The 16,919-nt window shown below is 35.6% G+C and overlaps 1 protein-coding gene across 43 annotated transcripts in view; it reads left to right on the forward strand.

Annotated features, from left to right (window-relative positions):
• The window catches only part of PCM1 (pericentriolar material 1), an 87,765-nt gene that overhangs the window by 17,736 nt on the left and 53,110 nt on the right, over window positions 1-16,919 (forward strand). For 10 of the 43 annotated variants that reach the window (XM_082375154.1, XM_082375117.1, XM_082375115.1 and 7 more), the window contains 9 exons: window positions 155-343; window positions 5,158-5,335; window positions 5,499-5,588; window positions 8,425-8,534; window positions 10,471-10,687; window positions 13,448-13,634; window positions 14,573-14,746; window positions 15,253-15,425; window positions 15,542-15,780. In XM_082375154.1, coding sequence (XP_082231280.1) covers window positions 155-343; window positions 5,158-5,335; window positions 5,499-5,588; window positions 8,425-8,534; window positions 10,471-10,687; window positions 13,448-13,634; window positions 14,573-14,746; window positions 15,253-15,425; window positions 15,542-15,780 — 1,557 coding nt within the window. The remainder of the gene's footprint in view (window positions 1-154; window positions 344-5,157; window positions 5,336-5,498; window positions 5,589-8,424; window positions 8,535-10,470; window positions 10,688-13,447; window positions 13,635-14,572; window positions 14,747-15,252; window positions 15,426-15,541; window positions 15,781-16,919) is intronic. The other 33 variants (XM_082375125.1, XM_082375128.1, XM_082375130.1 and 30 more) reach the window with 12 other exon arrangements.

Raw genomic sequence — 16,919 nt, forward strand, 5'->3', positions numbered from 1 at the left:
AAGTCTAATTTAAAGTTTTATTGCCACTTGGGGGAGGGTGGATTGATTTTCTAAAAGATGGACTGGTAATTTTTTATATTTATTTACAAGACTGGCTTATATGTTAAACAGGAGTTTGTGTTAAGAAATTAATATGCTACACTATTTAATAAAGGAGGCATCTTTTAGTCTGAGAATTCGGCCGTGCATTGAGGACAAACTAGGGAATTCAGCTTCACAAGAACAGGTTTCAGACATTGACGTTACAACAAGTCCAAAAGGGAAAGGTGACAGACCTCCTCAGAATGACAGGGAACTGAGGCCTAATAGGAAATATAGCCGAAAACGTGGATTTCCCTCAAAGGTATACTTCACAATATTAACTTGGGAAGTCTCTAAATGAGCACCTCTTTTGTTCATATTTCCTCTTCTTTATTTGCTTTTCTGTTGTTGTTGCTGTTAACTTTTAAATATGTACGTTAACATGGTTAATTGTACTGTAATTTGCATTAGTAAAATGCTGTCCCTTAGTGTTTTTTCCTTTTCTGCTTTCTTATTCTCCTCTCCATGGATTATGTGTGGCGGCTGTTTTTAATTTGTATTAACAAAGGACTTGAAACTTAATCCATTTTCCTTTTTTTGCTGTTGAGAACTCAAAATATAACACATTCTTAAACCTTGACCATTAGTTGCCTTTTGTTTCTGATATTTGTGTTCATGGATTAAGAAGGTACTTTTAAGTTTTGTCTTATTTCCTGTAGTCATTCATTAAAGAAAGAAAAAAATAGAGCAAGCTATTAGCTTTCCTGTTTTTTTAAGAATGAAATATTGGGTTGGCTAAAAAATTCGTTTGGGTTTTTCCCTAAAATCCTATGGAAAAACCCAAACGAACTTTTTGGCCAACCCAATATTTTTAGTGTTTTTTGGTTTATATTTTTCTTCCCATTGGAAATCCCTTTTTCCAATCTTTTTTTTTTTAAATTATCCAGTTGACTTGTTTCCTGATGATTTTGCTACTTTCTCCTCCAGTGTTTGCTGTAAATGTTCTTTCTTTTAATTTTCCATGATTTGCATAAAGACACTCAGGAAAGGTTTAAAGACAACTATTTGTGTAGTTCCGCTTAAAACAGTTTGAAAAAAAAACAGCATTTGTAAAAGTGCTCATATCCATTTGACAGGAGTAAAGTACTATTTTAATAATTGAGTATAGATAAGACCAATTTCATATGTTTTATTACTAGCTTATTACCTAGGATTAGGCTTTCCTTTCTGTTATGTACATATTTTATATTTTTGTGGCTGTTTAAAAATGACAAAGCTTAACCTCTAGATATTAGGATGTCTCCCCACTCTCCCACAAGAGTTTGAAGATATAGTTTGAAATCAGCTATAGTGATCTTACTATAAAATGTTAAGCAAAAGGTATCCCAGTTCAACAGAATAGTAAAGTAGCTGATTATTTTTAAAACTACTAGCATTGGAGAAGAGAAAGTGAATGGGGGAAAATAGATCCTTTGGAACTTAATGTTCCTTTCTTAAGTCTTCTGAATAGTGACAAACAGAACTTGAGTTGACAGTTACTACAGCATAGCGTCTTCCAGTTTTACTTTTTTCCCCTAAGGCGTTATGTTTGCTTTTAAAAACCACTTTTCTGTTTTTAAATTTCTTTGAATAATGTCCTTATAAATATTATTTTCTCTTGAACTTCTTTCTGGAGTTTATTTTAATTTGATTCTTTTTAATCTTTTGATTCTTAGGGCCATCCTAGGGTAGTTCTATCAGTACTCTGTTCATAAAATGATTTCATTTTCTTAGAAAAAACCCTAATTCCCACTGACTGACTTTATTGTTTCTCTGCTATGCAGAATCTTTCGTTCTCCCCACCTGCCTTCATTCCCTCCTTAACATCCTTTCAAAATGTAGTATTCTGTTAGAAGATCAGGGAAGAAAGTTGGTGTCTTAACTGAGGTTCAGTGCTTAAAGCAACCTTGTGAGTTGCAGCTTGATAGGAGATAATTGATATTCTTGAGTTGGGCAGAGTCCATTTTATGAAATATTTTATAGACACGATGACATTGCATAATTTTTAAAAAGAGCCTTCCCTGAATACCCATGCCTTCATTGTTTTCCCGTACTCATCTTTCCCCCCACACTTAATCTCAGCTCTTAGAGCATTCATAAGCTTTTAAAAATACCATCTACCCATTTTTTGCTATTGTTTTTATCATTTCTAGTTATTTCATGTGGGCTAGATTTGTCTCCCAAACCAGACTATGCTTCTTCAGAGATAGTTTTAAATACAGAAGACAGAGTCTACGGATGTAATTTTGGGGCAGATAGTATGATGTGAAAAAACACTAACCTAGAACTTAGGAATCTGACTTCCCCTCACTGTGATATTGGATAAATCACAGCTTCATCTTCTCTGGGCTTATAGTTTCTCACCTTTCAGATGACAAAACTTGGAATACATATTAACTGAAGTACTTTTCAGCCATAAAAATATATTTGGATCCATGAAGAATTATTGGAAGAACATCAGTTGGGTAGAGGAAAGGAAGACTTAGGGTTTTCTGAAATCTGTTACCTGTATGCAACTCGACATTTCATGCTTAAGTTATTATTATTATTTTTTAATTTGTAAACTAAGAATGTACTTACTGAAAGTGACTCAAAACATTTAAATGAAAATATGTGTTTGAAGGATGGGTATAGTCCTGGCCTCCTTTTTTGGATTTCTATTCCATGCACCATCTTCTTGCCATGTTTTTATCCCCAGGTATTTTTATTACCATTTTCTCATCTTCCCTTTCTTTATATTTGATTGTAGTTCCCACCCACCTCCCTCAGTTCATCTTTTCTAAGTGTTAGTCTGAAATGTTATTTATGTGGATGCAAAAGTTATTAAGCAGTAATAAAACTCCACTAATTTCAAAAATTGTTGGGAATTCATCTTTGGATTAGTGAAAAATCTGAAGTTCAGAATTCTTTATAATTAGAGTATCAAAGTTTTGCAAATAAATGTGACTAACAAGGATTAAAGTTCTTTTTAAAAGTTTGCATTTTAAAGGGTAAGAAACCATAATATTAAATTGTTTAGTAAATTCTTTAAAATTAGATAGCTTTAAGGTTAGCTTGAGGTCTAAACTATTTTTGAGAGATGGGAGGATTATGAATTAGATGGAGATAATGCATTCTTGATGGTTTTCTTTTTTCCTAGATGACTTTTAGCCTTATTTGTGTAATGTTTCTTTTCTTAGTCATTTACCACTGATGCTTTGTTGGAGTATTTGATTGATGTCAACCTGGAGAGATTTCTCTGAGTCGTTCCACTGAAATCTGTACCTGATTGGGTCTGGTTTTATATTTTACCGGTGACTTTGATGAAATTAATTTGGATCAGATCTGAGATGGCTACCTATCTCAGATTGATAGTTATCTCTCACCCTTCAAATTATTTTTTCAAGATGTAAATAGTCTTGAAATGAGCAAGAACTAAGAAGATGAATTTTCATAGGAATGAATGTAATGTTAACTAGGTAACTCCACTTGTATAGGATGGGAGAGAACTGAGTAAATTGTACTTGATTTGAAAATGGCTTTAGTTTATTGGAAATTCTCCAGTAAAATACTAGCTTAACCAAGATACATTATTTCTCTTCCATGTTCATAAAGTCTAGTTGGCCAGTCCAGGATAGAGCACTGACCTGGCTTCTCTGATACCTTACATCAAACATTCTAACTGTAGTCTTCTACTTCCTATTTGAGCTTCCTTTCTTTGAGTTCTTAATTCTGAGCCATGTAATTATTTTTATTGCTTGCCAAGTTATCACAGTTACTCATTCTTGTTTACAGTACTAATGAGTGCTACGTGGGGAGGTAAAGGGAAGAGGTTTGTGCAAAGTATTGTTAAGGAATGTTACCCAGAAGGGAACTTCTCTGGAGCCATCTGTGTTCTCCATAATTTTTCTTGGAATCAAACGTACATAGGGAAAACAGATCAGTGCATTTTTACTTTGAAAAGAAATCACTGAGGTTTATTTTCCTTGTTAACTTTGGTTAGAGCCAGGGGATATCATTCATTTAAAGTCTCCATATCCCCAACAAAAATTTGGTAGCAATGCAAATTTAAAATTAACTATTTCTAAGTTAACAGAAATATTTTATGTAAATGTTAGCTAAAATCATTAAACTTTTAAGATACAAAATTTTTAAAAGGCAAATCAGTGATGAAAAATACCATTATGGTATACAGTTCATGCATAATTTGTCTTATTTATTGTTTCCAGGTTGTATTTAAATTTCTCTCTTTGATTAATTGACTTTATTTTTTCTGGTTGGGTTACACTTGAATATTTTTAAGATTAACATTTAAAATTTTATAATTCCTTGTAAGTGGCACCTATTTAATCTGTTCCTCTTTTAGGCAAAATGTTATCTTTTGGGGGGGAATTTCAAAGTAATTTATGTCCTCAGACTCAGCATTAAATGAGCATCTTTTAAAAGAAAAAATAGTAATGATATCTTTGATGCAAAAGATAATATTTTTTCTTTCCTGTATCCTAATATAAAGTGATGCAAGTAAATTAAAGCCTTTCACATCAAATAATCAAATAAAAAGTATATTTTTAAAATTTCCATCCGTAGTTAGAAAATAGTTGGTTTGTTTTTGTTTTGTTGGTTTTTAAACATCACTTCTAGGAATGGGGCAGAAGATTTTTTAGTCTGGTCTTTCTCCAGGGCTACTTTTAGGGCATTAACCTGGTATGATCTGCTCTTCCTTTTCTGTAAGGCCTGGATCCCTCATTCTGTGTGTGTGTGTGTGTGTGTGTGTGTGTGTGTGTGTGTGTGTGTGTGTGTGTGTGTGTGTGTGTGTGTGTGTGTGTGTCGGCCTTCCTGTGTTCCTTTTTGTATGCCTTTTGCTCTATTTTCTTTTTGTTAATTCTTCTTCATGCTAAGCACATGCATATGGTCTTCTACCTTGAAATTACCTAACTACCTAATTCTTAACATGACAGGCTGTCTCTGTGTCATCAGTTTCTTCTTTTTCTTTCAAGTCTGTATCTAGGGTTGTATATTTAATACTAATTTATTGTCTATGTATGTACCTTGCCGTTGGCAATTGAAATAGGAACATGGATTTTAAAAGATATAAGTGTTGTTGGTCTTATTTTTCAGGCCAGAGATCCTCAGCAGGAGCCTATGGAAGAGATAGAAAATTTGAAGAAACAACATGATTTATTAAAAAGGATGTTACAGCAGCAGGAGCAACTGAGAGCTCTGCAGGGACGACAAGCTGCTCTTCTTGCTCTGCAGCATAAGGCAGAGCAAGCTATCGCTGTGATGGATGATTCTGGTATGCCACCATCTTAGAGTGTTTTTATAAGTAAGGCTCAATAAATAATGATATGATTGCAAGGTGGATGCTGGTTATTATATAATTAGATCTTGATTGTTGTCTAGTTGAGAAACCTACATGTGAGGCTTACCCTGTCCTGTGCTTTTCTCTGGTTATGCAGAAAAGGTTGCAGGGACAACTCCTGGCCATCATACTGTACCGTGCAGACAGCCAGCTCGCTCTCCTTTTCATCAGAGAGTACCCTTAAGAGGTAAAAGGGACAGGATGTAGTTCTGTTTTTGTACCTCAAATTTATAGGGCTCTTGTTGCTTCTATTTCTGCCTTTTGTACTTTATTTAACTAGGATTGCTGTACTTTGCTTGCCTGCCAAGGAAGGGTTAAAACCTTAAGTGAGGCAGTGAATAAATGTAAGCTTCTTTGGCTTCTGGCATGAATAGTGAGGTATCCAATTGTATGCACTAGTTTCTTTGAACTAAATTTGTATCCTATCCAGTCTCCCTGAGACTCAGAAATGTTCTTTTCTTTCTTCTTCTTTCCCTCATAGCCATGTATCACTTAGATGGAAATTGTATTGAATTCTTTTTTTAAAAAAATGTCAGCTTTATTGCGGTATAATTGACAAATAAAATTATAAGATATTTAAAGTATACATCTTAGTGATTTAAGTTTTGTATTTTTGGATCTTGTTTAAGAAACCTTTCCCCATCCTATGTATTGAATTCTTTAGTATTGAGTCTAACTTTATAGTTTGTCTTGTTATTGTCAAACCTACGTGTTTAATTTCTCATTAAGTTGAAAACAGATTGTTACTTATTAAAACTTAAAACCAAGTTATATTTTCTAGTAGTCTGTCATTACAGTCTAATAATAATTTATCTCCTGTGGGCTCTCCATTTAAGGTCCTTACTGTGGTTACCCTGTTACTCAGTCTGTCGTGTCGTCCACACCTAGCCCACTGGCTCAGCCTTCTGCGCACTGTTATATGTAATTTAATTTTGCATTTTCATAAGGAGCTTTATGACTCGCAAGTAACTTACTCTTTTGTAATAATTATATAGTTGTATAGAATATGTATGGTATAGTATATAATAATTATGCAAATTTTCATCCCCATTTTTCCCTTGCAAAATTCAAAGTATCATTAGCTGTTAGATTTAGGAAAAAACAAAATACTTTAACAGTGACAAATACAGTTTGGTTAATGACCAACTTTTAAAATATTTTTCAAGATTGGAGTATCAAATTTCAGAGATTTTCTTGTGATAGTTATGTTATTTCAAATAGTTATACTTACGTCATCTCATTTGATCACCACAAAACTGTAGGTTAGTCGCCAGGGCTTTTTTTATAATTCTCACTTTAGAGAGAAGGAACTCTAACACAAGAGTTCGTGACTTGCCTAGGCTTATATGGAATTTTAGTAGAATCAGATTTCTTGAGTTCCAGGTCAGGGGTCTTCTTTTTCTGAATATAAACCTTTATTTTTAAGTAAGCAGATAATCTTTCTTTCTTTTTTTTTTTTTAATGTACTATTATGAGACAAGGACCAGGAGGAGAATGAACAGGAGTTTAAATTTGAATTTATTTTATGTACTATTTCAAAAAGAATTTTAGGTTAATGATTGAAAACAGATTTTATCTTGCATTTATGAGATTTTGCAGGAGAATACTGATGTAAAAACAAACTTACAGTATTTAATCTTTAGGTATATAAGAGAGGCAACATAATTGTCATGGGAAAGAGTGTTCCTTTTACCATTTAACTAGCAAGTTGTGTGTTATCTAGACTGTAATTGCTTTTTTTCCCCCAAGTACTTTGGACTGCATACATGGGAGTCTACCCCACCCTGTAATTCTAATTTCTCATTGAAAAAGCTAATATTTTCCTTCAAAACAGACACAGTTTATAGTCATTGTCTCTTTCAGAGCTGGAAAGATAAGCATGGGGTGGTTGAGTAACAGAGCAGTAACTATTATGAAAATTGTCATCAGAATACTGCCTTAGGAAGAAATAAACTGTGGTCTTTTAGTATGAGTTGTATCACAAGCAACTCCTTCAATAAATTATCTGTTCTACAGTAGGGGTCGGCAAACTATAGCCAGCTGGATTTGGCCCACTGCCTGAAATAAAATTTTATGGAATACAGCCATGTCCATTTGTTTTTGTATTGTATGTAGTTGCTTATGTATTGTATATAGTTGCTTTTGCCCTACAGTGGCAGAGTTGGGTAGTTGAGACAAGAACTGTATCTCCACAAAGCCTAACATGTTTACTATCTGAATCTTTAAAAAAAGTTTGCCAGCCCCTGTACTAGAACATTGATTCTGTTGGGGAGGTGGGGATTGAGACTGGTCAGAATTAGCTGTGCTTTTTCAGACTAACCACTTTGCCCGCCACGCCTCCAACCCAACCTGGTGGACCTTCCCGCACCCCGACTCTGTTGAGTCACTATTCCTTTTTTTTTTTTTTTTTTAATTTATTTATTTATTTATTTATTTATTTTTATTTTTGGCCGTGTTGGGTCTTTGTTTCTGTGCGAGGGCTTTCTCTAGTTGCGGCGAGTGGGGGCCACTCTTCATCGGGGTGCGCGGGCCTCTCACTATTGCGGCCTCTCTTGTTGCGGACCACAGGCTCCAGATGCGCAGGCTCAGTAGTTGTGGCTCACGGGCCTAGTTGCTCCGCGGCATGTGGGGTCTTCCCAGACCAGGGCTCGAACCCGTGTCCCCTGCATTGGCAGGCAGATTCTCAACCACTGTGCCACCAGGGATGCCCGAGTCACTATTCTTAATTGGGATGTAGCAGTATCCCTCCTTGAATGTTGGGACAGAAAAAGATGAACCACTATACTAGAGTTTTGTGAGTGTCCCTTTATTTTCAGGTTAGATGGAAACTTATAAAATGATTGGTTGGCAGATAAATCTGAGGGTTAACTAGCTTCAAATTACGTTGAGATTTTTAAAATTTCTTTTTTCCCCCCAAATTTATTTTTAGCTTCTCAGAAATTAAAAGTGTTGTTTTTTATTTATTTGCTTTAATGAATTATTAAATTATTTGCTTGAATGAAAGTTGTTAACTTTCTTTCCAGTTGTAACAGAAACTACAGGTAGCCTATCTGGAGTCAGTATCACATCTGAACTAAATGAAGAATTGAATGATTTAATTCAGCGTTTTCATAATCAGCTTCGTGATTCTCAGGTAACTTCATTTTTTTGGTATACTGGATTTAAAATCACATTAACTAAAGCAGTGCTTCTCAAACTTTACTGAGCATACATATCACCTGGCATGATTGTTAAAAAATGTAGATTTCTGGTCAGTGGGATCCCCCCACCTCCAAAATTATGATTCATACATCTGGGGTGGGCTTCCCACCATGCGATTCCAGTGCTGGAAGTCTCGGGACTATGCTTTGGGAAGCTCTAATTTAGAGGAATATCTACTTTGAATGAAGTGATTAGTGAAACTTCCCCTTTGTATGCTCCTAGATGACGCATTCTTATTTCACCTTAAAGATTGTTAATGGTCACAACTGTTAAACTTAAGTTAGTGTGAATCTATGCTTTTGCAATGTTTTACTAACAATTTTAAGAAAGTTCTTAAGTTTAATTTCAGAGTTAATAAGTGTTATAATTTAATGACCTTTGTAAATAATGATATAAATGCAAAATTTCAGTCTCTTGAGTGAGAAAGGGTGAATTAATACCTCTCCACTGGAAATGGGTATAATTGACAATGCATTATCTTCTGTCTGCTGACCCAAGTTTAAATAAAAGAAGATGATCTAACTACTTTGGAGAGTTATTAAGCAATATCTAGTACATTTTTTTCTAGTGACCCTATTCAAAAGGAGATGCATACAAGAATGTTCTTGGCAGCATTGTATTAATAGCAAAGCAGAAACAATCTAAATGTCCATGAACAGGAAAATGGATTAGTAAGTTATTATATATACATAGAGTGAAATCCTATAACCGGTTACAGTAAGTGAACCAGAGCTAATGAATGAAAATGCAAGTTTAAGAAGGATACCACTTAGCTTATGTTTTAAAATGTGTAGAGTGTATATTTTTTATGGATACCTTCATAGGTATTAACAAAATAAAAATATGTATGAGAATGGTAGGTGTCTAATTCCAGATTGTGGTTATCTCTTGAGAGAGTAATGGGGTCAGGATTTCTACGTATAAAGCTTTAGCTATTATCTGTAATATTATATTTCTCTTAAAGAAAGAACTGATGCAAATGTGGCAAAATACTAAAATTTGACTAAGCCCAGTGCTGGTTATTCATTATATGATTCCCTAATCCTTAGTGGATTTTTTAAATGTTTCATAGATTTTGTTTTTAATAGGAAAGAGGTGGTAGGAGAAACTGATAGGTTAAGAAGTTAAAGTTTATGATTGTGGTTCTAAAAAGATGGCAAGAGAGAGAATGAGATTTTTGAAGGTTTGTTCTATATAAAATGTGGCATTTCTAGCACTTAATTTAGATCCAGTTAATAACATCCAGTGAATCCCCACTGTGTAGTTATGTGTGTCTATAAAACAGTATATATATATATACTGTTTTATAGATATGGTGGCACATCAGGAAACAGTATGTATATAACTTGGGAATAGGAATGGCATATATACTTACCAACCAGCACAACCTACACAAATGTTTATCTCTTCTTATAAAGAATATTTATGTATTTTGGGGACTTCCCTGGTGGCACAGTGGTTAAGAATCCACCTGCCAACGCAAGGGACACGAGTTCGATCCCTGGTCCAGGAAGGTCCCACACGCTGTGGAGCAACTAAGCCTGTGGGCCGCTACTACTGAGCCTGCACTCCAGAGCCCGCGAGCCACAACTGCTGAGCCCACATGCCACAGCTACTGAAGCCCGCGTGCCCTGGAGCCTGTGCTCCGCAGAAAGAGAAGCCACTGCAATGAGAAGCCCGCGCCCCACAGCTAAGAGTAGCCCCCACTCGCCACAACTAGAGAAAGCCTGCGCGCAGCAATGAAGACCCAATGCAGCCAAAAGAAAAAAAGAGAGAAAATATTTATGCATTTTTAAAATGAGAATGCAAGCTTAAATCGCCTAATCTTTCTTTTTTTTCTTTTGTTTTCTTTTTTTTTTTTTTTAAAGCCTCCAGCTGTTCCAGACAATAGAAGACAAGCAGAAAGTCTTTCATTAACTAGGGAGGTTTCTCAGAGCAGAAATCCATCAGTTTCAGAGCATTTACCTGATGAGAAAGTCCAGCTTTTTAGCAAAATGAGAGTGTTACAAGAAAAGAAACAAAAAATGGACAAGCTGCTTGGAGAACTTCATACACTTCGAGATGAGCATTTGAACAATTCAGCATGTAAGTAAATCTAAGCAGTATTAGGTAGAGGACACGTAAGTATATATGCCAACATGTAATAATTACTTAGTAAATATTTGGTGAATGAATAAACACATAGTTACTCAAGAAAATTATAATTTTTGTGGGGAAATAGGACTTGCACGTGAAAAGTTTTTAAGTAACAAGGCGATGTATGGTAAAGCCAAATAGATGGTAGATCTGTAAAATTCAGAAAAGGAAAAGAATGAATTTGGGCTTGAAAAATTGGTAGGATTTTATTTTATTTTTTATAAATTTATTTATTTTATTTATTTATTATTATTTTTGGCTGTGTTGGGTCTTTGCCGCTGCACGCGGGCTCTCCCCAGTTGCGGCGAGTGGGGGCCACCCTCCGTTGCAGTGCTCGGACCTCTCAACGCACGGCCTCTCCCGTTGTGGAGCACGGGCTCCAGGCGCGCGGGCTTCAGCAGTTGTGGCGTGCGGGCCCAGTTGCTCCGCGGCATGTGGGATCTTCCCGTACCGGGGCTCAAACCCATGTGCCCTGCATTGGCAGGCAGACTCCCAACCACTGCGCCACCAGGGAAGCCTGGTAGGATTTTTTTTTTTTTTTAAATTTATTATTTATTTATTTATTTATGACTGTGTTGGGTCTTCGTTTCTGTGCGAGGGCTTTCTCTAGTTGCGGCAAGTGGGGGCCACTCACTCTTCATCGCGGTGCGCGGGCCTCTCACTATCGTGGCCTCTCTTGTTGCGGAGCACAGGCTCCAGACGCGCAGGCTCAGTAATTGTGGCTCACGGTCCTAGTTGCTCCGCGGCATGTGGGATCTTCCCAGACCAGGGCTCGAACCCGTGTCCCCTGCATTGGCAGGCAGATTCTCAACCACTGCGCCACCAGGGAAGCCCCAGCCTGGTAGGATTTTAAATAAGGGATAAGTATAAGAGAAGGTAACTGTTAGATACTTTGACATAATAATACTGCACTTTTTAGCATATCCAAAATTTTTCCTTAAGGAAAAGCTAAACCAAATTAGTACATTGACTTTAAAACTATGAAACAGATTTAGAAAGTATTTATGCAATAAAAACCTGAGATATGAAAAACTTATTTAGTGCAGAAAGTCCCAAACACTTCATTTTTTAAAATACATAAATAGTCATCTCAGGTGGGACTAGGAAAGGCATATAGTCATCCTAGGTATACTAGTTAAATAGTTATACAACCATCCCTCAGTATCCATGGGGGATTGGTTCCAGCACCCTCACCCACACCCCTACGGATACCAAAATCTGAGGCTGCTTAAGTCCCTTATCTAAAATGGCATAGTATTTGCATGTAACATAAGCATATCCTCCAGTATACTTTAAATCATCTCTGGGTTACTTACAATACTTAATACAATGTAAATGCTATATAAATAGTTACTAGCATGCTGCAGATTCAAGTTTTGCTTTTTGGAACTTTATGGAATTTTTTTTTTCCTGAATATTTTCTATCTGCTTTTGGTTAAATCCGCAGATGCAGAACTCTTGGATACGGAGGGCCAACTGTACTAGTTATATAGGAAAGCCAATAGTCATCTTAGTTATACTGTAGGAACTGTCTTTTCTGCTCTGCAGATGTTTTGCTGGCCTTTGTCTTATTCAGATCCAGTTACTAGCCCTCACTTGGCCACATGCCTTCCCAAGCCTGGTCCCTGAGCAACAAATGACGATTGTCACTGTGAGGAAGAGAAAAATGATGATAGTTTTAAAGTGGTAGTGGACTTGCCTGGTGGTGCAGTGGTTAAGAATCTGCCAGTACAGGGGACACGGGTTCGAGCCCTGGTCTAGGAAGATCCCACATGCCGCGGAGCAACTAAGCCCGTGCACCACAACTACTGAGCCTGCACTCTAGAGCCCGTGAGCCACAACTACTGAAGCCCGCGTGCCTAGAGCTTGTGCTCCGCAGCAAGAGAAGCCACCACAATGAGAAGCCCATGCACCTCAACAAAGAGTAACCCCCCGCTCACCGCAACTAGAGAAAGCCCGCACGCAGCAACGAAGACCCAACACAGCCAGAAATAAAAAAATGAAAGGAAAAAAATAAATAAACTGGTAGGAGAGAGAGAAGCACAAAGATTCTTAGTCTTCATTTATTACCCTTGAAAGCATAAGATATCTTTGATCTGTGTGGACAGAAAAGTAATTAAAATGTAGTTCAAGAGCTGTCTTAGAGGATTAATCGTCATCTAATTAGAAAATTTTATTGCTGAGTAGTATTCATGGTATTATGTACCACAGTCACTTTAACAATTTTGCTTTATCTTTTGGAACAAGAAAAGTTCCATCTTGGAGACCAGATAGAATCCCTCTGGACTGGAACATTCTCACGGACCTATCAGCTAGGGTTGCCCTGTAAAGATTTGTAGATGGTGTGCTTGCACATCATATGCAGTGGCTCTATTTAACTTAACCTGGAACCAAGTTTATCAGAGGAGTACTCTCGTTACTTTCTCAAGGTAGAATATCGTAGTTCTTGTTGGTTTCCATCTTGTCTTTCCTTATTCTTTCCTTTCTGTTTTAACTCTGTTTGGTTGAAGGACATGTTAATAAACAAGTGGCCTGGTTATATCCTTAAGTTTCACATTTTAAAGCTGCAGGATTTAAGATGTTAATGACTTTTACTTTTTATTTTTCTATGTCTGAGCCAACTACGAATGTGTTGTTTGATGCTGTATTTGTTTATTTATGGTAACTGGTCTTTTTTTTTTTTTTTGGTGGTGGTTGTGCCTTCTTCAGCCTCTCCACAAAGGAGTGTGGATCAGAGAAGTACAGCCGCAGCTCCCCCTGCTCCTGTAGGCTTAACACCAGTTGTCAATGGAGAATCCAGTAGCCTCACATCATCTGTTCCTTATCCTGCTGCTTCTCTAGTTTCTCAGAATCAGAGTGAAAATGAAGGCCACCTAAATCCAACTGAAAAACTCCAGTAAAACATTTCTACAAACATTGTTTACATAGATTAGAATTGAATAATGGAGATAAATCTTGGGGGTTTTTTCTTTGTTGAAAATTCTGGAAAAACTGAGTTAATTTGATATGATAAACATTTTTAAGTGATATGGTGGTAGAATAAGTTTGTGTGTTATATGTGCATCTTTGAGTTGTCCTAGAGAAATGTGACATTGTAATAACATGTAATTTCTATGAGCTAATGTATTCCTGTTTTCCAAATAAAGGGACTACAGTTAAAAGATTTCTATATTCAAATGGTTTAGAGCCCAGGCTCTAGAGTCAGACAGCCCTGAAATTGTATCTCACAAGGTTGTGTGACTGTGGACAAATAGCACCCTCACTAAGCCTCTTTTTCTTCACCTAGCATAATATATTTGTTCATAAAGGTGTTTTAAGGATTAGAAAACATTGGCATAATTCCTGGGACTCAGTAAAAACTCAACAACCTAATTATTCTTTTTGGTAAACATGTTATATAGTATGGTAACATGTAGATCTCTATATGTTGTAGACAAATTGGGAACCTTCTGTAAATGCTCAGTAATGCCTGCATACCTGATTTGCCTAAGAGGTACTATTTTAATGGAATATTTAGTACTTCACATTTTTGATACTTATTAAGAAACATAGGAATATTTTTGACATTGAGATTTAAGCTGTTAACATCTATACCTGCTTAAAGTGAACACGTGGAAGAGGGTTTCTTATGCTTTTGTCCGTAACACAAGATAAGTAAATAAGGTGATGAGATTTTGAATAACCTGTACTTGAAATTACATTCATTATAGTCACATCCCCTGGATATTTGACTGGGTTTAAATTTTGTTTGTGCTGGCTGCTACTCTATGAAAATAGTGTGTGCTTTATTTTGCTAAAATGGGTGTTAATATAAATGTTTTTGTTGTTTATCAGGAAGTTAAATGAAGTTCGAAAGAGGTTGAATGAGCTAAGAGAATTAGTTCATTATTATGAGCAAACATCAGATATGATGACAGATGCTGTAAATGAAAACACAAAAGAAGAAGAAACTGAAGAGTCAGAATATGATTCCGAGCATGAGAATTCTGAACCTGTTACTAACATTCGGTAAGAACTTTTTTTAAAGTTGTTTTTCTAACATATTCACCCTAACAATACATTTAATATGAAACAAAAGAAACCTCAATAGAGTGCCTACCGTTTGCCTTTTATTTAAGCTTTTCTCCTGTAAGTCTGCTGTTTTGGTCAGTGTACTCTTACTTGTTCTATAAAGAAAAACAAATAGGGAAGTATTGAATACAGTAGTCTGGTAAATTTGCTGTTTGTTAGATCAACTAAAAGTTAATCATAAGAAGTACGTAACTTCGTTTTCCTACCTCTTTATTTTTAGGTGTAATTTTTTTTTTTGGTTGTAATTTTGATTTTTTTAGATGTTTTTCTTCTTAAATTTGTGAATAGGAGAAGTTAGTGAAAAGCAAGAGCCGTTTATTTAGAGGATGAATTTAAATGGGAAAATAGCCAATGATGTTCATAGTCTGGAATTATTTTATCAGCAGTTCTAAAACTTTGATTTTTTTATTATTACATATATTTTTTACCTTAAATAACTTCAGGTTGTTTTCTTTTAGAAATCCACAAGTAGCTGCCACCTGGAACGAAGTAAATAGTAATTCTAATGCACAGTGTGTTTCTAATAATAGAGATGGGAGATCAGTTAATTCTAATTGTGAAATTAACAACAGATCTGCTGCCAACATAAGAGCTCTAAACATGCCTCCTTCTTTAGGTATGATTGACTCTATTCACAGATAATTTTACCATATTATTCTTGGGAAGTGGAATTCCTTTCTTTAGTACTCTTAAGTTTATTAAATTATTGATTTCACTGGTACATGTTTTCAGCAGATTGTCGATATAATAGAGAACGAGAACAGGGGATTCATGTTGCACAAGGTGAAGATGAGGAGGAGGAGGAGGAAGAAGCAGAAGATGAGGCAGTCAGTGGAGCTTCATTATCTAGTCATAGGAGCAGTCTGGTTGATGAGACTCCTGAAGATGCTGAATTTGAACAGAAGATCAATAGACTTATGGCTGCAAAACAGAAACTTAGACAGTTACAAGATCTTGTTGCATTGGTGCAGGTAAATACTGCTTGTATTAAAAAAAAAAAAAAGTGTCAAATGGACAGTCTTATAAGGTAAAATTTATGTGTTTGATAATTATGTTGGTATAAGTATACTAGTACACATTTATTGAGTTCTAACTATATACCAGGTTTAAATGCTTAGCACTTTACATGCCATATTATCAGAGATCAGCAAACTTTTTATAAGGGTGACTTAGTAAATATGTTAGGCTTTGTGGGCTATACAGTTTCTGTCACAACTACTCAGTGCAAAAGCAGCGATAGACAGAATGCAAACAGATGAGCATGGCTGTGTACCAGTATAACTATTACAAAAACAGGTTTGTTTGTTTTTTTGCTGGAGACCCCAGTTCTATATCACGTAGAACTTGGTAACATCTCAGTGAGGCAGATACACAGATTAAAGGTGTTAATTGACCAGAGTTATACCATTGTCAGAGCCAGAGTTGAGACTGACATTCTGGCTGAGATCTTAACTCACTTGATGTAGAAGAAAAACCATATTGTCTTATTCAGTAAGGCCAAATTAGTAAAGTTGGAACTATTAGTTGTAAATTTTAAAAAGCCATTTGAATGTATGAACGTGAAATTATGTAACTATTAACACTTCTGTATTGACTGATGTGGTCCAAAGGCTTTTTGCAGTTTATTAGACAAGGTATAAAACTTTCTAAGAATGATTGAACTTTCTAAAATCATTCCTTTTCATCTGTTTTTATATATATATATATATATATTCTTAGTAACATAATCACTAGAAAAATATCTTTTAAGAGAGACTTCCTAAAGTATTGAAATTTATATGATTGTTGGAAGCCAAAAAACTTCTGGTAAAATTAATGAGTGATTTGTTTTCATTTAGGTTTGCTTAGCTTGTGTTAGGTTGAAAAAAATGAAGTATAGAACATTAAAATTAACCACACTAATGTATAGAAAAACAATTTTTTTATGAATGAAAAAAATTCAATTGTTATTCACAACTTCTTTTGGAATGCTACTTATTTTGAATTACTCAAGTGAAAGATGAATGTGCTCTCATTTTTAATTAAAGGAAACACTACTAGTAAACTCCCTCTGAGCCTTCATTCATAATCCCATTCTCCTTCACAGATGCTACTGTGCATATGTTTTATA

This window comes from Balaenoptera borealis (genome assembly GCF_965194805.1).
Source record: "Balaenoptera borealis genome assembly, chromosome: 21".
NCBI lineage: Eukaryota > Metazoa > Chordata > Mammalia > Artiodactyla > Balaenopteridae > Balaenoptera > Balaenoptera borealis.